A 23,169-nucleotide genomic window follows, 5' to 3' on the forward strand; every position below is an offset into this window, starting at 1 on the left:
TGCAAGGAGGTTGGCTTGTATGGAGTGTGGTTTATCTAGGCAAATAGCAAGTGGAGCTGAACAGGGAAGAATGGGACTGGATAATGAAGGGCCTTGTCTGCTGTGGGTTGAGTTTGGACCGTTGCACAGATGATAGGAACCACTGAAAAGCACGTGAGAGTAGCATGATTGAATTTGATTTGGAAAGCCTGGTAATGGCTGTTAGGAGGACTGAGTGCTCTAGCAGAGTCTGATAGGGGACTATTCTTAATTCGCACAAGTAAGTGAAGTAAGGTAGTACAGTGAAGTTGGAGATTAGGGAATTTGAGATGAGGTAGGGGGCAACTGAGGTTTTTGCATTAAGCAACAGGGAAGGTAGGGAAAAAGCAGTAAGTTCGGAAGCTTTATAAACCAGTGGTTAAGAACTCTACCCCTAGATTCAGTCTGTCTAGGTTCATGTACTAAGTTTATCTCTTTTCAGGTCTTTGACCTTTGTCGAGTTCCTTAGCTCCTTGGTGTTTCAGTTTTCTCATTTATAAAATGGAAATAATAGCACAATAACCCTTGTGGGGTTATAAGGATTAAATGAAATGATGTAAATAAAGCATGGTTTCTAGGGCATAATAAATGTGCTATAAAATTTAGAATTAATGGACTATAATGATACCATACATTAGCATTCTTTTTTAGGTTTGAAGTGGGAATATCCGCCATCCCATAAGGAAGACTGGCTGACCTCCATCTCAAGTAGTGGGGGACAAGAGTTGGGTGATAAGGATTTTGGTTGGGGTGGGGAGGGTACCTGAATCACCCCAAAACTATGATTTTTAGAGGAATGAGCCAGCCATGTTTTCTTTTTAAATGGAAACTAGGATGCCGGTTACAGCTGAGGTGAAAACAGATGGCTTGACCTTCTCCCACTTATTCTAACCTTCACTACACTGACTTCTTTTGATCTTAATTGTCTCTTCATTTGTTCCATTTGGATTTGGTAGTCTAGCTCAAGAGAATTTGATTTAGTGTTTCTCAAGTAGCAACCCCTGTGATAAAGCATTAGCTTTACAAAAAACTACAGGTAATTCCAAACCCAGTCATGCTCCTAGTAAACTCCTAGCATAATTTCAAGACCCCATTCTCCCACCTCCATCTGAGAAAGGAAATTTGATAGTCCTTAGAGACCTGTTCAAAGAGATACTTGTTTATGAAGCTAAGAAATGAAAAAGTCATTCTTGTAGTGGGAATTTGGGAAGTGGAGATGAACTTATTTTTTCTTTTCATTCTCTTAAGTGTTCTTCACAGGCCAAAAGTTTTTAATTTTGTTGAGGTTCTCAATTCTTTTTTTTTTTTTAAGATTTTATTTATTCATAAGAGACAGAGAGAGAGAGGCAGAGACATAGGCAGAGAGAGAAGCAGGCTCTCTCTGGGGAGCCTGATGTGGGACTCGATCCCAACACCCTGGGATCACACCCTGAGCCAAAGGCAGATGCTCAACCACTGAGCCACCCAGGCGCCCCTCAATTTGTTCTTATATGGATGTCTTATCTAAGTAATCTTTGCTTAATCAAAGGCTGCAAAGATTTTCTTCTATGTTTTCTAGAAATTTTGTAATTTTAGGTTTTACATTTAGATTTATGATCCACTTGGCTGAAATTTTGTATAAGGTTAAGATAAGGATCAAAGTTTACCTTTTTGCATATGAATGCAATTAAAAAGACTATCCTTTCTCCATTGGATTTCCTTTGCGAAAAGTCATTTGTCCTTATTCGTGTCCATCCATTTCTGGACTCTGTTCTGTTCCATTGACTTGTTTTATCTGTTTGAGCACCAGTGTTCCACTGTTTTGATTATTGCAACTTTATAGTAAGTCATAAAATCAGGTGATGTTAGCCTTTCAAATTTGTTCTTTTTCAGTTATTCTGGCTATTCTAGATGCTTTGCACTTCCATGTGGATTTTAGAATCAGCTTGTCAATGTCTTCAAAAAAAATGCTGAGATTTTGAGAGGCGTTGCATTGACTCTGTTGATCAATATGTGTAGAATTCATATCTAATGATATTTGAGTCCTCTTATCAATGAAAAGGTTGATCTCTGCCTGCATTTTCCCTCTTTGTGCCATAGCCTGAAAGTCTCTCACGTCATTCTCTCCATTGATGTGTCTATTATTTCTCTTGGCAATATTTTGTAGTTTTCAGTATATAGGTTTGCATGCCTTTTATCAGATTGATCCCTATGTATTCTGGTTTTGATACTATTATAAATGGTGGTATTCTTTTAATTTCTGATTTATCATTGCTAGTATATAGAAATACATCTTTTTTTGTGTTTTCTTTCATGTTGTACCCTGCAACCTTTTTAAACTCACTTACTCTGATAGGTTCTTTTCAAAGTTTATCAGATTTTCTACATAGATGATCTTTTCATCTATCAATACACTTTTACTTCCTTTCCAATTTGGATGCCTTTCATTTCCTTGCTTTATTGTACTGGCTAGAACTTCGAGTACAGTTGAACACAGGTGGTTGAAGTGGACATCCTTTTCTTTGTCCTGATCTTAGGGTACAAGCGTCTGTCTTTCAGAATTAAGTATGATACTAACTGTAGATTTTTCAGAGGCGTTTTTAGATGATTGAGGATATTCCTTTCTAGTCCTAGTTGTCCGAGAGTTTTTATCAGAATGGATTTTGAATTTTTTTCAAATGCTTTTTCTCTGTTTATTGAGAGTATTGAATTTTTTTTTCCATTTTGACTTACATTGATTAATTTTCATATTACCTTTTTGGGGGGATAGACTTCTCTTATGTGTTACCCTTTTTATTGTTTGATTTGGCTTTCTAAACGTTTATTTAAAATTTTAATTTTCTATATTCATAAAGCCTTTTTTCCCTCTTCTCATCTCTATGTCTGGTTTTGGTAATAGGCAATGCTTTCCTCACGGAATTAGTGGGAAAATATTTTGTTTTCTTCAATTTTCTGGAAAAGTTTATGTAAAATTGACATTATTTCTTCCTTAAATGCTTGGTAGAATTTACCAGTAAAGACAACGGACCTAGAGTTTTCTTTGTGGAAAGATTTTAAACTGTAAATTTAGTTTCTTTAGTAGGTAAAGAGCTACTCAGTAGTCTGTTGTATGGTATTTTTTGGGTGTTTTTGTTGTTGTTGTTGTTGTTATGTACTGTTGTATACAGAGACCCTCCACAGATTTCATATATCCAGAATTTTCTCTCTCAGGTCATTAAGCTGGAGCAATTATAAGCCTCACTTCATTTATTTTGCATCTCTCATCATCATTATCTCTTGTCTAGTGTCTGGCAAACCATTATTTATTTGCTTTTGGTTGTAATAAGTGGGAAGGTAGTCCTTGTTACTTCATTTTGGACATAAGCAGAAGTCCTATTCAAGTTACCCTACTTTTGAAATCTTAAACACAAGTTTCTTACTCCTGGTAGAAGTATTCTTTGGCTTCATCAAGACTTCTGTTCTTTGACTCTTCATTTTCCTCTATATCCTTAAGTCTTTCCCAGCTTGTTTTTATTGCTTTCTCTTTTTTTAAAGATTTATTTATTCATTTGAGAGAGAGGGAGTGAGCATGTGTTATGCACAAATGAGGAGAGGGGCAGAGGGAGAAAATCTCAAGCAGACTCCCTGCTGAGTATGGAGCTGAATATGGGGCTCAGTCCCACAACCCTGAGATCATGACCTGAGCCACCCAGTTACCTCTGTTTTTACTAATTTCTTATACAGCTTATAACCATTGCCCATCGGTTCATCTACTCTCTTGTTAGTGATCTTAATATGTTTATAATCTCGGCTTTTTTGAGTAGCACATACTGGATAATACTTCATCCCTTAATTAGTTGTTTATGTTGCCTTAATAGTTCTCACACCCAGCTGTTCAATAACCATAGATAAAAAACTCAACTCTCTAGATAAGTACCACCACAAACTCAAGGTTAACTCATAACTAAAAAGTGATCAAGCTGGGATTTGAACCTAGGCCATCTAGTTCCAATGTCTATATTCTTAATGTCTACTCAACAAAGAGACTTGCGGGGATCCCTGGGTGGCGCAGCAGTTTGGCGCCTGCCTTTGGCCCAGGGCGTGATCCTGGAGACCCGGGATCGAATCCCACATCGGGCTCCCTGCATGGAGCCCGCTTCTCCCTCTGCCTGTGTCTCTGCCTCTCTCTCTCTCTCTCTCTGTGACTATCATGAATAAATAAAATCTTTAAAAAAAAAAAAAAAAAAGAGACTTGCAAGAAAAAAAGGGGGGAGGGGAGCCTGTTTCACTGATGTGCATAGAAACTAAAATCCTACATAAAAGAGGTGACTGGGTGGCTCAGTAGGTTAAGTGTCCCAACTCTTGATTTCAGCTCGGGTCATAACCTCAGGTTCATGAGATCGAGTCCTCCATCAGTCTCCATACTGAGTGTGGAGCTTGCTTAAGATTCTCTCTTCCCCTTCCCCTCTCCCTACTCCTGCCTCTCCCTCTCTTAAAAAATATCCTATGTAAAATATTAATCCAGTAATGAATGTCTGTATGTGTACATATATGTATACATATGCCTGTGTATAATTGTCTTCATATTGGGTTCATCCCAGTAATAGTTAGCATTAAAAATTACTGAATACAATCAAGAAGACCTAGGTTAATGGAGAAACCACTAACATATTAAATTTGTAGATTAGAATACTCAATATATTAAATATGTCAGTTCTTCAACAGATTAATGATTAGATTCCGTGCATTCTCAAGCTTAGTTTTTTTTTTTTTTTTAATTTTTATTTATTTATGATAGTCACAGAGAGAGAGAGAGAGAGGCGCAGAGACACAGGCAGAGGGAGAAGCAGGCTCCATGCACCGGGAGCCCGACGTGGGACTCGATCCCGGGTCTCCAGGATCACGCCCTGGGCCAAAGGCAGGCGCCAAACCGCTGCGCCACCCAGGGATCCCTCAAGCTTAGTTTTAACAGTATCGTTCTAAAATCTAGTGGGAGAGGGGCACCTGGGTGGTTCAGTCGGTTAGGTGACCAACTCTTGATTTCAACTCAAGTCGTGATCTCAGGGTTGTGAAATGGAGCCCTACATCGAGCTCCCCACTGGGTACAGAGTTTGCCTAAGGTTTTCTCTCTCCCTCTGCTCCTTCTCCCTACCCCCACTAGTACACACATTCTCTTTCTCTCTAAGAAATAAAAATCTAGTGGAAGACTTAAGAATAACCAAGAGAGTTTTAAAGAATATCAAGGTGAGATATTTTACCTGTCAGCTATTAAGACTTAAAATATCCAATTATTAAATCAACATTAGATTGTCATACATAGGTCAGTGGAATAAATTAGCAAGGAAAAGACATATATGTGAAACTTGTTATCTGAAAGAACAATACAAATCAGTGCTAGGATGGTCCTAGGATAATTGGCTATCCAAATAGGAAAGAAAAAATAATAAAGATACCTTTCCCACATATATAGAAAAACCATTCTGATATTTTGATTTAACGGCCAAAATTTAGAAAGATTTTTCACAAAAATAAACTCATACTAATAGAAAGATGGTTAAAGAATATGACAGGCCATTACAAAAAAAAAAAAAATAAAATTTGAAGAACTACTAAAAAATGAAAAATCCCAGTCTCATCAGTAATCCAGAAAATGCAATGTCCAACAGTGGAATAAGTGTTGAATGAATGAAGGAAATAGTAGTTACAGTAAAATTTTCTCCAGATTAAAGTCAATCTCTGAGGACTGTATTTCCCTCAGTAATTCACAATTGACTTCTGAACCATTTTAATTACTGAGAACTCAGATTTAGTGTTTTTTTCTTATTTGAACACCCTATCAGGTAGGGTGAAAAAAGATTTGCATTGGAATTATTATATCCATGACCATATCTACAGCCTCCTCTTGAGAAGAGCAATAGGCAGAAACTAGATCCTATACGGTGCTAAAATTTTAGTGCTGTGTGTCAAGTTAACAATCTTAAAAGTTCTGTGGGCAACAATAAAAACATGGATAATTTCTTGTAAACTCGGTAAAAAATTAAAAACCATTTACCTTATCAGTATTCCATGATTTCTTTATCGGAATCTCATCTATTTGTCATATTTTGCCACTAAATTATATGTACTTTAAAGGAAGAAACTATTATCTGAAGTTCCCAAGATAGAATGTGTATACTACATGTGTGCATTTTATATATGCATTTTTAAAACTTGTATATTTAGTATGTATCCCATACATATGTATATGTGCTTATGTATAACATATACAGAAAAGTAAAAAAAAAAAAAAAAAAAAAAAAAAAAAAAAAAAAAAAAGAAAAGTAAAGAAAACAAATATAAAGCTAAGTGAGTGATTTCCAAGTTCAAAACTCATATAACCACAATTCAGATCAAGAAATAGAACATTTCCAGGATCTCAGAAGACCCTTAGTAATCATAATCTTTCCCTCTTTCTCAAAGGTAATTAAAGATAACTAAGGTCTTTAATTTTACACTATGGTTTTGCTTGTGTTTGAGCTTTATATAAATGGAATCATAAACCGTGTATTCTTCTGTTTTGGGCTTCTTTAACATTGTATCTTTGAGATTTATCCATATTCTTACATGTAGATGTAATTTGTTCACTTTTGTTGCTATAAAATATTCCAGTTTTAAATTTATCATGTTTATCCCTTCTTCTTTTGATGGACAATTGCAGTTTCCAGTTTGGAGGCCATTGAGAATAATGCTGTTTTCAACATTTTTTGTCATGGCTCTTGGTGCTCACATGCACACATTTTGGTTATGTATATTCTTAGGAGTTATGTATATGTTTAATTTTAAAGTTATACTAATTTACATTCTCACCAGCAGTGTACAAAAGTTTCATTATTTTACATTGGCACCAATATGTTCTCTAATTTTAGCTCTTTATTGTAATTTTATTTGTATTTTTCTGATGCCTAATTAGGTTGAGCAGCTTTTCTATATTTATTAGCCCCCTAGGTAACCTTTATGTGAAATGCCCACTCATGCCTTCTTAACACTTTTCTATAGGATTGTCTGCCTTTTAATTGATAGTTTTTTGTATATTCTAGGTATAAGCCCTTTATCTATCATATATGTTGGGAATAATTTCTCCATGTTCATGTCTTGTATTTTTACTCCTAGAAGTGTCTTTGGTGAACAGAAGTTCTTAATGTGGTTCAGTCTGTCAGACTTTTTTTCATTTATGGTTAGTGTTTTTTGTATTCTGATTTAAAAATCTTTCCCTACCTTAAGATTATAAAGATATTCGCGGGACGCCTGAGTGGCTCAGCAGTTGAGCTTCTTTCTGCCTTTGGCTCAGGGAGTGATCCTAGAGTTCTGGGATCCAGTGCCACATCGGGCTCCCTGTAGAGAGCCTGCTTCTCCTTCTGCCTATGTCTCTGCCTGTGTGTCTCTCATGAATAAATAAAAATCTTAAAGATTATAAAGATATTCTATTCTTCTCTAAAATTTGTTTTGGCATTCACAGTTATATCTTCATTTCACCCAGAACTGATTTTTATGGATAATGTTTTATTTTTTATGAGGACATCCAGTTGACCCAGAACCAATTTTAAAAAGATTATTCTTTCCCTCTCACTGCCTGGAGTGCACTTTCAATTATCATTCAGGTGTCCTAAATGAGCATGTATGTGTCTTTGTGTTCTTTATTCTCTTCCATTGATCAATTTCTTATTTTTATACAACTATCACACCACAGTAAATCTTAATGTCCAGTAAAGCAAGTCCTCCCCCATTCCCTTTTGCAAGAATGTCTAGCTATTCTTGTTAGGTTACTACCTGTTTTAAAAGAATTGACTTTTAAATTTCTGCAGTATCATCTTTTGGAATGTTAATTGAGACTGCATTGAATCTATCTATAGATTAACTTGCGGAGAACTGGTATCTTCACAATACTGACCCCTGTAAACCTTGAGTATCTCTCTCCACCTAGTTAGTCTTTTTCTCCTGAATGTTTCATAGTACACAGTCTTACACATCTTCTGTATAAATCCTTTAGATTTATTCCTTGACATTGGGTTTTTGGTATGGTATTATAAGTAATATCTTTTATTATTTTCTAACTTTATGTTGCCATTATACAGAAATATAATTAATTTTTGTATATTGACCTTGTATCCAACAACCATGCTAAACGTCACCACTATTCTAAGAATTTATCTGTATGTTCTATGGGATTTACCTCTATCTACACATGCATAACTGTGGTTAATAACAGGGTTTTTTTTTTTTTCCTTTTCTGTCTTTATACCTTTTATTTCTTATTGCATAAACTTAGACTTCCAGTACAGTGTGAATGTCAAGAGAATTTGTCCTTGTCATTCAATTTCCAAGGAAAGTTTTCAACATTCTCATCCTTATGTATGATATTTACTGTGCATTTATGTAGAAATCCATTGTTATATTAAAGAAATTAACTTCTGTTCTTATATTCCTGATGCTTTATCATGAATATATCTTAAATTTCATCACTGTAGCTTTTGATTGTATTTGTTGATCTTTTTTGTGTGTTTATTTTCAATTTCTTTGGGGTGGGCTTATCTTTATTAATCCCTTGATGCTCTTTGAGTGTAATTTGCTTTTCTTCTAACTTTTTGGGATAGACCTCTAGTTTATTGACTTAAGCCTTTTTTTTCTACTATATGCAATAAAGCTATAGATTTCTTTTCGGGGGCGCCTGGGTGGCTCAGTCAGTTAAGCATCTGCCTTTGGCTCAGGTCATGATCCTAGGGCCCTGGGATCAAGTCCCACATTGGGCTCCCTGGTTAGCAGGGAGCCTCCTTCTTCCTCTACTCCCTGTTTGTGCTTTCTAGATCGCTATCTCTGTCTCTTTCTCAAATAAATAAAGTCTTTTTAAAAATTTTTTTAAAGGTTTCTTTTTAAGCAGGCTTTCAGGTATTACATATTCACTGTCAGTTCAAAATACATCCAGATTTGTTTTGTAATTCCTCTTGTGACCCATGCATGGGTTATTAAAAAGAAATTTCTGAACTTCAAAATGTGTGAAAATTTTCCTTTTACTTTTTGGGTTTGATTCTAGCGTAATTGCCCTGTTGTCAGGTAACATGCTCATTTTAACTTTTAGTCTTTCTGAAAGTTGAGATTTACTCTCTTGCTAGGAAATTATCAGTTTTTAATGATCCATGTGGGGCAGCCCGGGTGGCTCAGCGGTTTAGCACCGCCTTGGGCCCAGGGCGTGATCCTGGAGACCTGGGATCGAGTCCCACATCGGGCTCCCTGCATGGAGCCTGCTTCTCCCTCTCTCTCGGCCTCTCTCTCTCTCTGTCTCTCATGAATAAATAAATAAAATCTTTTAAAACATTGATCCATGTGATCTTGAAATAATGTTTTGTACATCTACTGTGTTCTATGATATTTTTATTCACTTCAAAAAACATACAAATCGGGACGCCTGGGTGGCTCAGCAGTTAAGCGTCTACCTTCCGGCTCAGGGCATGATACTGGAGTCCTAGGGATCGAGTCCCGCATCGGGCTCCTGCGTGGAGCCTGCTTCTCCCTCTGCCTATGTCTGCTTCTCTCGTGACTAAATAAATAAAGTCTTTAAAAAAAAAATACAAATCACCTTATGCTTACTGAGAGCACTTGGCTTTATTCCAGTCCTTCATTTCTGTTATCTCTTGCTCCTATTTAATTTGGAATTTTTGTTCTGCCATTTCTCTTCTGTGTGGATGTTTAGCCTGGAACAGAATTTCAGTCAGTTTTCACTATTGGAAAAAAATGTGGCTATAGTTTATCTTTTCAATTCTTTTCACTTCTAGTAGCAAGAATAAAGTGGAGAGTTTTTGTTTTGTTTTGTTTTGTTTTTACTTCTGCTAACCTGAAGAGTAAAAACTAAGAGAAACAGAGAATTAAAGTTTATGAAGTCATAAAAATTAGTTCTTTGTAGCTATTTTTCCTACTGGCAGTAGGTAGTTGACTTACATGTATAGAAGGGCCTTTTCTTAAATTCCAGAAACGTATTCAAATTGAAGGCTCATTTTGGGAAGCAGTGAAGACTAGCAGTTTTGCATTGGTTATATCAGATAATAACTACCTTGCTTGTAGTTTTTAAATATTAAGCATTAGCCAGTGAACTACAGATTGGTTTTTTCCCTCTTCGTTTCAGATCAACGACTAAATGAAGTTCTTAGACGGTATCAGATGGAAGATTTTTCCAAATATTCATTGGTGCAGGTATGTAAATTAATTGATGTCTAACAAACTAGGTTCAAATTTGGTTGTAAATCTGTTCATATAAATATATTTAGGGTTCTCATGTGAGGTTGCTTACAACACTGAAATTTGTTTACAACTGGGATTCTTAGAATGGAAAGCTTGTTTTTGCTTAATAAATGTAGCTCTTGGACCATAGAAATTGCCCTTATTTTTGGAGTTAGAGCTTATGAATTATGTATGATGTTAAACTGTCTTGAGTTCTAAAATGAGAATCCATTGACATTTTGAAACCTGCTAAAATCATTTCTTAAGATACATTTCAGACTAAGTTTTAACTTGAAATTCTCATAAATGATGGCAAGTGAAAACTAAATCAAAATGGTAAATGTTTGATTTACTGTCATGTATTTATGACATTGTTTTTATTTCATTTTAAAGATTTTATTTATTCATGAGAGACAGAGAGAGAGAGAGAGAGGCAGAGACACAGGCAGAGGGAGAAGCAGGCTCCATGCAAGGAGCCTGACGTGGGACTCGATCTCGGGTCTCCAGGATCACACCGTGGGCTGAAGGCAGCACTAAACCGCTGAGCCACCTGGGCTGCCCTATGACATTGTTTTTAATATTTCTTTCCTTGGGTGCATGTTCTTATTTAAGTATTCTGTTAAAAAAATTTTTTTCAAGCAACAAAGTATATTTATTGGTGGACTCTGAGTTACACAATATTAAAAACAGTAGTTCCTATATTAGTGATAACTCCCTACCAATTTAATAAGGAAGTGTTTTACTTTTGACATCAATGAATCTTGTAACTAAAACATATTGTTTTGGGACACCTGGGTGGCTCAGTCAGTTAAGTGTCTTTCTTTTGATTTCGGTTCAGGTCATGATTTCAGGGTTGTGAGATGGAGCCCCTCATTGAGCTCCATTCTGGGCATGGAGCCTGCTTGGGGATTCTCTCTATCCCTCTCCCTCTACTCTACCCCTCACCCCTCACATACCCCCTCACCTCCGCTCAAGCGTGCTCATTCTCTCTCAAAGAAAAAAAAAAACCAAAAAACTATCTTAAAGTTATCAGAAAGGTTGTTTTTAAGAAATTATAAAGGAATAGTTTATCTTGTTGACTTGACTATACTTATCCTTATAGATATTTTTATTGTATTCTGAACATTTATCCTGCTGCTCTGTTTTTATTTACAAAGACCAGACTTAAGTTCCAGAGGGTCTTAATACTGTCCATCCACCAAGTTAATCATGATACTGTTTTTCTTATGTTGTTACTCATACATAACTAAGAACTGCTATCACTTAGGTGGTAGATAATCTTCCATAATACAATAGGCCCTAAATTTCTTTTTTTTTCTGCTTACTGTCTTATAGAATATGCCTAAAAGGAGGATTCAAACAAAAGTGATTTTAAAGCCCGAGAAGATCTCTGGGCACAGTATTGTATCATATCTACTGTACACGATATGTAGCTGGTTTTATCAGATAAAACAGTGATTCTAGGTAGCCCTTTAGAGGCACCTGCCTTATACATTGTGATTATAATTAATTAAAGCCTCAAGGCTACATACCAAGATCAGGTCTTCTTTTATTTCGTAATGTAGTCTTCTGTGAAATTACAGCTCCTTTAATTCCCTAAAGGTACATACTCTTCTTTTACAGGTACTATTATAGTCATACAATCAGATAATGACTCCTAGCTTTTATTATTGGTGGTAGTATATTGTTACTGCCTAAGAGTCTTCTGCTGTTCACCATCTTTTCGAAATATGTTGCTTTCTCAAAGCACCATTTCCCATGGATCTTGCCTTTCACTGCATAGTTTGTAGTGATGAGAAAGGAAGTGGTATAAGAGCATGAGAGAGAGATAATAATCTAGTTTCTAGCAGTAAGGTCCATATCCTTGGCCTTATGTAGTGTATTCTTTGGTTCTTTACCTCAGAAACATCATTCTGGCTTCTGAAAAAATGTTCAAGAGAAATTTTATTTTTATTTTTACTTTTTACTGTGTATAATAAAAGAAAACACATAAGTAGGAGGAAACCATTATCAAAGATTATGTGAAACCCAGGAGCACTGGCTGAGATCTCTTGTCACTAACTGGTGATTGCCACCAGCAACAGAAATCCTTCATGAATTTTTGTTTGCCCTTTTTGTTCACCAATGTTTCCCAGGTGCCTAAAACAACTCTTGTTAGTAGATGCTCAATAAGTATTTTTTGAATGAGTGAAACATCATATATCCTTTTACTTTCTTCCTACCTACTTATCTTCCAACATCATTTGAGCTCTATATGCCATGTACAATGAAAATGGAGTTTAAAAAATCATGATCAGCTTGTAAAATACCAACAGTTCATGCTTTTCCTTTTTTCAAGATAAAATCCTAATGAGATGTTCTTCTCCTTCCTCACACTGGGAAAATTGCCAAGACTTGTATTAAATTAACATACTTTATGAAACTTTCCTAATATTGGAAAAATAAAGCTGCCAGAATGTGATATTTATTTCTTATATTTTAAGTTGAAATTTTAAACTTGATTTTCTATAAAAACTATTATAAGTGATAGTTTTAAAATTCTTTTGTGCTGTCACTGTATAATGATCATTTAGGGTTTCCATGGTTCAAAGAAAGTTTTGTGAAATGCTTTAAGGTTCTTTTGTGTAGTATTGTTTCATAGGAAAATACACAATACAACTATAATAACTAATAATACATAAATTATATGGATTTAAACTGAAAGTTGTATTTTTCCAATGTGTCGAATAGCTTGTATATTTCATATATTTGGTTCATTATACTTTAATAGTTGATTCATCTTTTATTTATTTATTTTAAAGATTTATTCCTTTATTTTTAGAGAGTGCATGCACATGTTTGCATGGGGGGCAGGAGGGAGAGGGAGTCTTAAGCAGACTCTGCCCTGAGTGTGGAGCCTGCCCTGTGGGGCTCGATCTCACAACCCTGAGATTATGACCGGAGCCAAAATCAAGAGTTAGACACGTAACTGACTACACCACCCAGGCATAAGAATCATCTTTTTAAAAAACTTCTTATAATTATAATGTAATCTTCTAAAGATATTTTAAATAACCACTAATTTCTTTTTTTTTTTAAGATGATTTATTATTTATTAGAGAGAGAGAGAGAGAGGCAGAGACACAGGCAGAGGGAGAAGCAGGCTCCATGCAGGGAGCCCAATGCGGGACTCGATCCCAGATCTCCAGGATCATGCCCTGGGCTGAAGGTGGCACTAAACCGCTGAGCCACCCGGGCTGCTGAATAACCACTAATTTCTTGAATGGTCCCTTCAAGATAGTTTTGAAATTTAATTGTTTTTCTATGATTATTTTGTGTTTTTTATATAAATAGTATTTCAAGTGGCATTGCTTTCTGATAGTGTGGTAGTGGGCACTGACAAATTTGGAAAGATTTTAGTCAATAAGGTGGAAAATTTTCCTCTTTTCCAATTTCTTTGTTCCTACCTTCCCCCCCCCCCCCCTTAAATATCTGTCTTTTCTTACATGTAAGCTAGTTAATTCCTCCTTATAATCTCTGCCATACCAGTGGATGTATGTACTGAGGGATTAGTGTTTTGGTTCTCTTTAAACTTGCTGGAGGGACAGGGGCAGGAGAGTAGAATTGGACCAAAAAGAGGCCCTGGGGCAGGAAAGGATTTGATATGCTTGCATTATATGTAAGAGCTGGTCCCAACTATAATCAAATAATAGTTATTTGAAAATACATTGAAAGGAACAGGAGGGCCACTACTGTTGATCATGAGTTAAAAAATATAAGACTTCATAGGTAAAATGTAGCAAACTACCTGTACTATTTGAATTGAATCAAATTACTGGCTCTCTCAGCCAGCACTGTCCAATAGAACTTAGGATGGTGATGGAAATCTGTAGCTTGATGCTGTCCAATAAGGTAGCCGTTAATCACATGGGACTTTTGAGCACTTGAAATTAAGCTAGTATAACTGGTAGATGCTTTATTTTATTTTCATTTTAAATAATTTAAATTTAAAGTAGATGGATGAAGCTTGTAGCTATCGCGTTGGCCAGTGCAGTTCTAGACTCTCCATCTGTTGGAATTATTCAGGTTCAAAACGTTGAAGAGTTGATTTTGCATCATCCCATGATGATATTAGAAAATCAGTGATCCCAGGAGGCGCCTGGGTGACTCATTTGGTTAAGTGACTCTTGATGTTGGCTTGGGTCATGATCTCAGGGTCATGAGATCGAGCCCCATGTCACGCTCTGTGCTGAAAGTGGAGCCTGCTTAAGATTCTCTCTTCTTTTCCCTCTGCCCTTCCCTGCTGTCACAAGCTCTTACTCTCTCCAAAAAAAGAAAGAAAAGAAAAGGAAAAGAAAAGAAAACGATTTAGCACTTTAAAGAGAGTCTAATTGTAAGAGTTTAGCAACTTCTTATGCTGTACATCAACCTTCATTGATAAATGATGAAAATCAATCTCCTCATGATATGAATGATTTGCTACAACACTCTAAAAATATGCAACAACACTCACAAAATGCTAGCCAGTCTATATTTTCTTCCAAATGATGGAGAAAGGATACAATTAACATATTTCATAGCCAGTAATATAGATTAAAGTAAGGGCACAAAATTAAACATTCAGAATTATAATTAGAATACTCAGTGTATAGTTTCCTCAGAGGAAGAGAAGTGTCCAGAAAATTTGTCTACCCAACTGTAATTCAGTATTTTTGATATTCTTTCTATGATACACTCTCCTTGTCATCTCAGGCAGTCATTTTGGGATGAAAATAAATAGAAATTAATTGTATGTTATCCATTATATTAAAGACATATAAAATTCTCTGTAGGTTTCTTTTATTTAGGATAGTTTGTCTAAATTTTGTTTTAGAGAATATAAAAAGGATATTTATAAATGCTTTTATTATTTTGGTGAGCTTAGCTTAGTGAATAGGCTTGTTTTGTACACCTGAAGCTAATGACATGTTAATTATATTTCAATTAAAAATATGTAAACAACATAAATATATGTAAATATACTAATGCATATATATAAATGCTTCTTTAAAAAGATTATTTTTTTTTAGTATCTCTACACCCATCATAGGGCTTGAAACTACAACCCCGAGATCAAGAGTCACAACTCTATTGAGTGAGCTAGCCAGGTGCCCCTCTGTAAATACTTTTATAGTCGATTTCAATCTTACTCTCCCAAATTGATTTTTTCCAATAGATGTTGAATTGTTAAGTCATACAGTCTTTTACTCTAAAAATTTCACTAACAAGTGGGAAAGGATTGCTGAATCTTTATTCTTTCAAATATTTTTCTTATATTTTGATTTATCAGGTTTACAATCATGTAATTTTTATAATTCAGATTATTGGTCATTTATTCTTATGTTAGTATTTCCTTAGTAACTATCATCAGAAAATAGTTTCAGAACAGTGTCTTTATAGAATTTAGTTTAATATATATTGACCACCTCCTTTATGTAAGGCACTATGCCAGAAGCTGTAGTGATATGGAAATGTGTATAATTAAAATTACCATTTCACAGGAACCTAAAGACTAGTAAAAATATTGGCTAAGACAAATGTTAAATAGGTATAAGGCATTTTATTTGTATCTTCACCTTAAAGCCAAATATGGGTATCGGGGAGGGGAAAGGAGATCATCTAGAGTTGGAAAGATCAGGGAAAGTTTCTTGAAAGATGTAGCATGCCTGTTGGGTACTGAAAAGTAGGTAAGATTTCCAAAGAACTTCAGTGGAAGCTAAAAGAAGGGGTAGTGGAAAGCATTGCGGATGGACCCACTGGCATGATGAGAAGCCAAAGGAGGTGAGAAAGTGGAGGTTGTATTTAGGGAGTAAAACATACTTCATTTTTTATACTGTGTTTGGCATATATGAGAGAACTAATGGAAAATAGCATTAGGAAGGGTAGGGTGTTTGTATCTACACTGTAGAGGGCCTTCAATGGTTAAGTTGAGTTTGAATTTAATTTAGTAAACACTGAGCAATTATTAAATACTGTTTAGAAGAATGATAAAGTGGAGTGAAACATAATAGGAATAACAATTAGGAAACTTAAAATTGATGGATGGGAGGTTAATGAGGGCTTGAGTTATTTTGTAGAATGCCATCTATCTCTACCTATTAGTCCTAACAATGGTAGTTGATTTTATTTTTATAAAACTCCTAAGAAATTTGAGAAATAATTTTAAAGTTTGAACTACTTAATTATTCCAAGAAGACTTTTAATAACTTTTGAACAATTGAAAGTTAAGCTATCACTTGTCAGTTAATTACTTAAATAATACAATAACTATTTTTAATAGCCTAGGATTAAGTAAATCCTCCTCTGAAATTACATAGACTGCTAGATACATTTATTCTTTAATCTGTCAGGGGTCTCTGGAAGTTTACCTTTGTGTCTGGTTCCATGTGAACATGTCTGTTGAGGCTTTGTATTTTGAGAGCTAATCCTTTCCATGTGGGTTGAATGCTTATAATGTATACCTTGGTTAGCCAATAGATTTTTCACCCAAGTTAAAAAAGGAAAAAAAAAAATAAGCAAAGATTTATTAATAGTTTTCTGTATGTCAGGAATTATGCTAAACACTTTACATATATTATTCCTGTATTTAAATTTATATATTTCAAACATCAAAGTGTAGAAGATATTCAAAATAATATCTGTGCAGCTACCACCTGATTGTGTCCATTGCTAGCTTTTTGCCATGTTTATTTCTGGTCTTTTGTTGTTAAGAAATAAAACATTGCAGAAACAGTTCAGTCTCTCTCTACATCTTGTCCATTTCCTTCTATCCCTTCCCAGTGGTACTTACATCCTTATTAGTGTTTTTCAATACTATAGTGCTCCAATTTCTACTATATATGTTCATATCTGAAATAATTTTATTGTATTGTTTAGCAAGTTTAAAATCTTATATAAAATACTGTCTGTATCTGACTGCGAAACTTGCTTTTTTTGCTCAACATTATTTTTAAGAATTTGATACACATATCACAAGTTCATGCATTATAACTGTTGTCCACTACATTTCAATTTCACTGTGTGAAATTGACCACTGTGTGTGGTCTAATAAGACCACAGGTTATCCATTCTCCTATTGAAGGGCATTTGGATTTTGTCCAATTCTTACATTTTGCAGTAATGCTTAAGCACGTTATTAAATATGTCTCTATATACTGCACATCTGAGAGGTTTTTTAGGATGTATATCTAAAATTGGAGTTTTCTCATCTTCAGGTTTACTCGAAATTGTCAGAGGTGGTTGTACTTGTTTTCATTCCCATTCATGGTGTATGAAAGTGCTTCTTCTTTTTTTTTTTTTTAAAGATTTTATTTATTTATTCATGATAGTCACAGAGAGAGAAAGAGAGGCAGAGACACAGGCAGAGGGAGAAGCAGGCTCCATGCAGGGAGCCCGACGCGGATTCGATCCCAGGTCTCCAGGATCGCACCCTGGTCCAAAGGCAGGCGCTAAACCACTGCGCCACCCAGGGATCCCTATGAAAGTGCTTCTTGTAAAACATCCTTCTGAGCCATTGATGGCATTGTCAGGCATTTTGTTATCGTCATCGTGATTGGTGTAAAATGATAATCTCACTGTTGTTTTATTTGTATTTCCCTAATTATTAATGAGGTTGTGCTTGCCTTTATTACTGATCTCAGATTTCCTCTTTATTTCGCCTGTTAATACTTTGTTCACTGACACATGTAGAAAGTTTTCAATTTGTGAGTTTTCATATATCTTGTTTATATGCCTTCTAGTGGAAAAGTTTTAACTTTTAATAGTCATGCATCAGTGTTTTACTGTTGCAACTTAAGTCCTTCGCTAGCATAAATGGCCTTTCCATATTTAAGTCTTTAATCAGAAGTAGTAGAAGTAACCTATTTGTTTTCGTGATATGTCCATAGTAATGCATATAAATCTTACTAATTTCTTGAACTACTTATGGGATCCTATTGTATTACTTTCATTTAGCTTATTGATGGACATTTTTTTCTATTACAGTAAAAGCTGTACTGAACATCATGTACATCTCCTTGTTATTTGGTCATGTTACGAATGTTGCTGGTGTTTTAACTTTGTTTATGGTATTTTCAACTGCATAGAAGCTTTAAATTTGGATGTTGCTGGTGTTTTAACTTTGTTTATGGTATTTTCAACTGCATAGAAGCTTTAAATTTGGATGTTGTAGAATATTTCAGTGTTTACGCTTATAGATTTTATTCCTGGTATCTTCCAGCTAGAAAATGTATTTTGAGTGAAAGTACACTAGGCACTACTTGTATATTAGTGAACAAAACAAACAAAAGCATCTACATTAAGAAAGCTTTCTCTGTCTCAAGGTCAAAAATGCATTTTCTTTCAACAGTTGTTAAATATTTTTAAAACATTTGGATCTCTATCTGTATTTTATTTTTCCATTTAATCCATACTGGAGTGTAATTTTGTTACCTAACACTGTTACTTGAAAGCAATATTTTGTCTATTCAGTCATATTTCCATTTTTTTTATGTACCATGTTTCTATAAGTGTTTGAATCTATTTCTGTATTTCCTATACTTTTCTGTTTGTTACTGTGTCTGTACCATAGTGTTTTAATTACTCTGGCATTACATTGTTTTGATATGTAGTAGGGCAAGTCCTTTCCTCTTTTCTTCTTTTCCTTCCCCCTGCCAGTTTTTTGCCAAGCTATCTTGGCTCTTACGCATTTACTCATTCATAGGAACTATAAAATTTGCTTAAAATAAAGTTTCATAAATCATTCTATTGGAATTTCTTCTTGGAATTGCACTGCAGTTGCAGTGAATTTTAGAGAATTGATATATTCACAGTATATCAGCTTTTTTTTCCAGTATATCAGTTTTGACCTTTCACGTATTCATGAATGGTATAGTAGCGTTTATTTATATCTTCTTTTATGTCCTTCAGTAAAGTTGATTTTTCAGTAAGTCATTGAAACTTTTTTTTTATTATTGTTATTCCCAGATATGACGTTTTGTTACAGTAGTGAATAGGGTATTATTTCCTTTTACATTTTCAAATTATTGCTGGCATTTGAGAAAGCTGTTCTGTTGATCTTCTGATAACTTAGTATATTCTCTTATTAGACCTAATAATTAATAGCTTGTACGTAGTTTTCTAGGTAAATGGTCAAATTGTCTATAAATAATAATAGTGTTGTATCTTCTTTTTCAACCTTTAAATTTTGAATTCTCTACCCTGGTTCCACTGAAGTTAGCAGTGATAGCGAGTAGCCTTGTGGTATACTTCACTTAATGCAGTGCTTTTGATGTTTTACCATGAAAGATAGTAATTGATGCAGGTTTCCAGTAGATATTCTTTATCAAGTTGAGAAAATTCTTCCTACATTAAGTTTGTGAGAGTTTTTATTATGCATGAATGTTAAGATTTACCAAATAATTTCAACATCAATTTAAATGATTACTTGCTTTTCTTTGTCTTTTTCAATTGCATTAGATTTTCTAAGGTTGTGAAATTCTTAATTGTATTTAATTTTACACTACCATCAATTTTGGGTTTGGATGATGTGAGAAAACATTTTAAGATACAATATCCTCTGTTATAGGAAGCTGTCTTCAAAGGAGATGGAGATGACACATTAAAAAACACAGTAGTTGATCGAAGGTAAGATTGAGTTACCAGAAAAATGGTGTTTTCTTAAATATATTTATTATTGTTAAAATAATTCCTTTATTATTAAGATTGTTTATTTCATAGTTTGCTATAATTAGATTTATTTTTTTAAGATTTTATTGATTTATTAGAGAAAGTGAGCACAGGCAGAGGGAACGGCAGAGGGAGAAGGAAAAGCAGACTCCCTGCTGAGCAGGACTCTACCCTAGGGTCCTGGGGTCTTGACCTGAGCCAAAGGCAGATGTTTAACCAACTGAGCCACCCAGTCACCCTTATAATTAGATTTAAATATTAAATATACAAGGGAGAAAAAGCCAGCATTATAGTAGTTCTCAACTGGAGTGATTTTATATACCTCATATTTGTAACATCCTCTGGAGCTTCTAGGTATAATCTAAAACCAGCCCCCATAAGTGGAAAGCAAGGAGAAACTGAAGGAATAGTCAGACCACTCCGGATTGGTAGGTGGCAAATTTATTAAGCAATAGGTTTATCTTCAGAGGTTGGGTGACAAACTAGATTTCCTCACCTGCCTGCCATAATCTCTAACATTTGTGTAGAAACTTTAACTTGGTTCAGTTACATACGCAGGAGGCCTTAACTGGGTTCATGTACATACCCAGTATACATAGCCTCAGTATTACATTACTACTATCATTAGACTGTACCTTTGGAGCTGCTTCTGGGAGGGGGGAACTCAAGCAGAACACTGTTCCAGGGATAGGGGACTGGTGAGGAGCCTCCAATTGCCCAGGTTCAGCTCAAGGATCAACTGGCAATTGTCTTCTTGATGAACTCCTTCATTACCTCCCTTCCCTCAATATTTGACAGTATCTGGAAATAATTAATTGGACCAAGATTGAGAACAGGAAAAAAACAAAATATGAATTGTTATGGAAACATTTAACATTAAAATGTTGATGTTCAATTTAATTCACATGTTATACATTAACCTTTATTTAAACAATATGTCATTTTTAAATTATATATTTTTTCTTTAGCTTTTTAGCTCCTCTTATTATTGAGTATGATAAGCATCTGGAAGAGCTAAATGGACAGCTGAAGTATTACAAGGTATGAAATCAGTTAACAAGCTTTTTATAATATTTTACTATTAAAAATACATTCTTTTCAAAAACATGGATGAGGAATAAAATATTTAGGCATAACTAATCAATTCTTGGCTGTCGATAAGAGAGAGCGTGTATGTGTGTGTGTGTGTGTGTGTGTGTGTGTGTGTATGTGTATGTTTAAAGACTATGTTCAAGTTTTTGTTTTTTGTTTTTTTTAAATTCATTGTTTCCTTGTTCCTGATATCTCCTTGAAACATCTCTTAGATGCTTGAAGCTCTTAAACTCATTATTTATATGCTTACATCTTTACTTTTCTCCCAGGGAGACCCAAAACCATCTCATACTTTTAGACCTTTCTCTTTACCTTCTTTCTACCTGTATTTCCCACTTTTTGAAGAATGGAATTACCCCCTGAATTTCAAATATTATGTCCATCAGATTTTAGATGCATTTGATCAACTTCTAATATGAGCTTAAGCTGTGGCAGCTTTTGTCTGAAATCCTTAGTAATGAAGGTTTATTTTTAGGAATGAAGAGAGAGAGGATACATCTGAATCCTAGAATTTCTAAGATTAAGATATATAGCAGGCTCATGGGGAACAAGAGTAATAGCACATTGTTCAAGATACAGTCTGAGATTCAATGATCTACATTTTTAGAATATACCTAATATTTATTTATTTATTTGTTTGTTTGTTTGTTTATTTAGAATATACCTAATATTTATAATTTGTTTCTTTGATTTTAATTTTTTTTTAGTATTTTCCTCCCAAACTTTGACCTTTCTGATTGTTAGATAACCATACAAAAGAAGCATTTGTTAAAGAGATAACTTTGACCTTTCTGATTGTTGGATAACCATACAAAAGAAGCATTTGTTAGAGATACTATAGGTCTCAAGCTAAGCCCACCAAGAGGTAATAAACTTCCTTTTTTAGAGTTTGAATATACTCATCATTGTGTTTGCTTTATTTATTTTTTGTGTGTGTGTGTGTGTGTTTGCTTTAGATACAAATCCCTGGATTAGTTCAGTTTGGTAGCAAGGTTGATTTAATGTAATGCAAATGAAAAAAAGTATAGCAATGTTATATAAAAACAACACCTTAAGACTGATTTCCTTAGAATGGGGCTATACAAGTGGCAAACACTAAGAACTTTATCTACACCTCTTTCTCTTTTCTCTTCATACAGGGACAAGAGATCCTACCATATATTTTGAAGTCTAGTGCATAATAAGCCCTCAATTTTTGATGAGTGAATGAAAACCAGGGCTTATTAGAACAAGATGACTAGTTTTAGCTAAACAATCTCCTATTTATAAATTAATGGATTAACTAAAAGGATTTTACTAAAAGAACACATAATGCTTACATCTCTTAGAAATAAGTTAGGTTTTCTGTTGCATTTGAAATTATTTATACTTTCATTTCCAGAGTTTATCCTCTAATATATAAATTTACGAAGTGATCCTGTTAGACCCAACTTCAAAAACAAGCAGTTCTTTAAATTGCAGTTCCTATTTTAAGTTAATTAGGTATTTTCCTGGCTTTTACTATGAGCTTTTTTTTAGCCTGTGGTCATTTAAGTTTGAACCAACCATAGTAATATCTTTTAATCTTTCTAATTGACAATTAAAGAGCAACAGAAAGCTGTCTTCTGTACAAAATGGCATTTTGCTTTTATTTTTAGGGCTAGTGAGTTTACGGTTTCTGCTGAATTCACTCAGAATTGCCATAATGACATATAGTGTGATTGTTATAAAATGGGATAACTAGTTATCTTGAATTACACTTCTAAATTTTTAATTTTTTATAATCTGATTCATACATCTCTTTAATCAACTATTTTACTAAGATGTTTAGTTTCATTTTCCCATTTAGCGTTCTCAATCTAAGAGTGATTACTGAATTAATTACAAGAGAGAGAAAACGGTACCAGAAAGCCCAAGCGTCTATAAGAGTAGTTGCTACTTTTAGAAAAAAAGATGCGGACAGATACATCTAAGAACAGTTGCTCACATAGATATTACTGATTAGAACTAGTTCTTAGAATTTATTGACCTAGTAAAAAAAATAGTATATCTTGAGAGCAAGAAAAGTATTGCTATAATTCTCTATATGAAAGATTTCCTTCTGAAGATGTAAATAGTAAGGGGAAATTTGATATGAGAGGTACTGCTGAGATTGTTTCCTTCCAACTATTAAATATTCTGAAATATTTT

At 34.4% G+C, this 23,169-nt stretch overlaps 1 protein-coding gene across 7 annotated transcripts in view; it reads left to right on the forward strand.

The window, feature by feature from the left end:
- SCLT1 (sodium channel and clathrin linker 1) overlaps positions 1 to 23,169 on the forward strand; it is a 178,018-nt gene that overhangs the window by 1,922 nt on the left and 152,927 nt on the right. For 6 of the 7 annotated variants that reach the window (XR_004807007.2, XM_049097251.1, XM_025420622.3 and 3 more), the window contains exons 2-4: positions 10,130 to 10,197; positions 19,808 to 19,866; positions 20,877 to 20,949. Coding sequence is in view for 6 of the 7 variants with exons in the window: in XM_049097251.1 (XP_048953208.1) it covers positions 10,130 to 10,197; positions 19,808 to 19,866; positions 20,877 to 20,949 (200 nt within the window). In the remaining variant the exon portion in view is untranslated. Of the gene's footprint in view, positions 1 to 7,125; positions 7,190 to 10,129; positions 10,198 to 19,807; positions 19,867 to 20,876; positions 20,950 to 23,169 lie in introns of all 7 variants that reach the window. The other variant, XM_049097250.1, reaches the window with a different exon arrangement.

The sequence above is a fragment of the Canis lupus genome, chromosome 19, assembly GCF_003254725.2.
Source record: "Canis lupus dingo isolate Sandy chromosome 19, ASM325472v2, whole genome shotgun sequence".
Classification (NCBI taxonomy): Eukaryota; Metazoa; Chordata; class Mammalia; order Carnivora; family Canidae; genus Canis; species Canis lupus.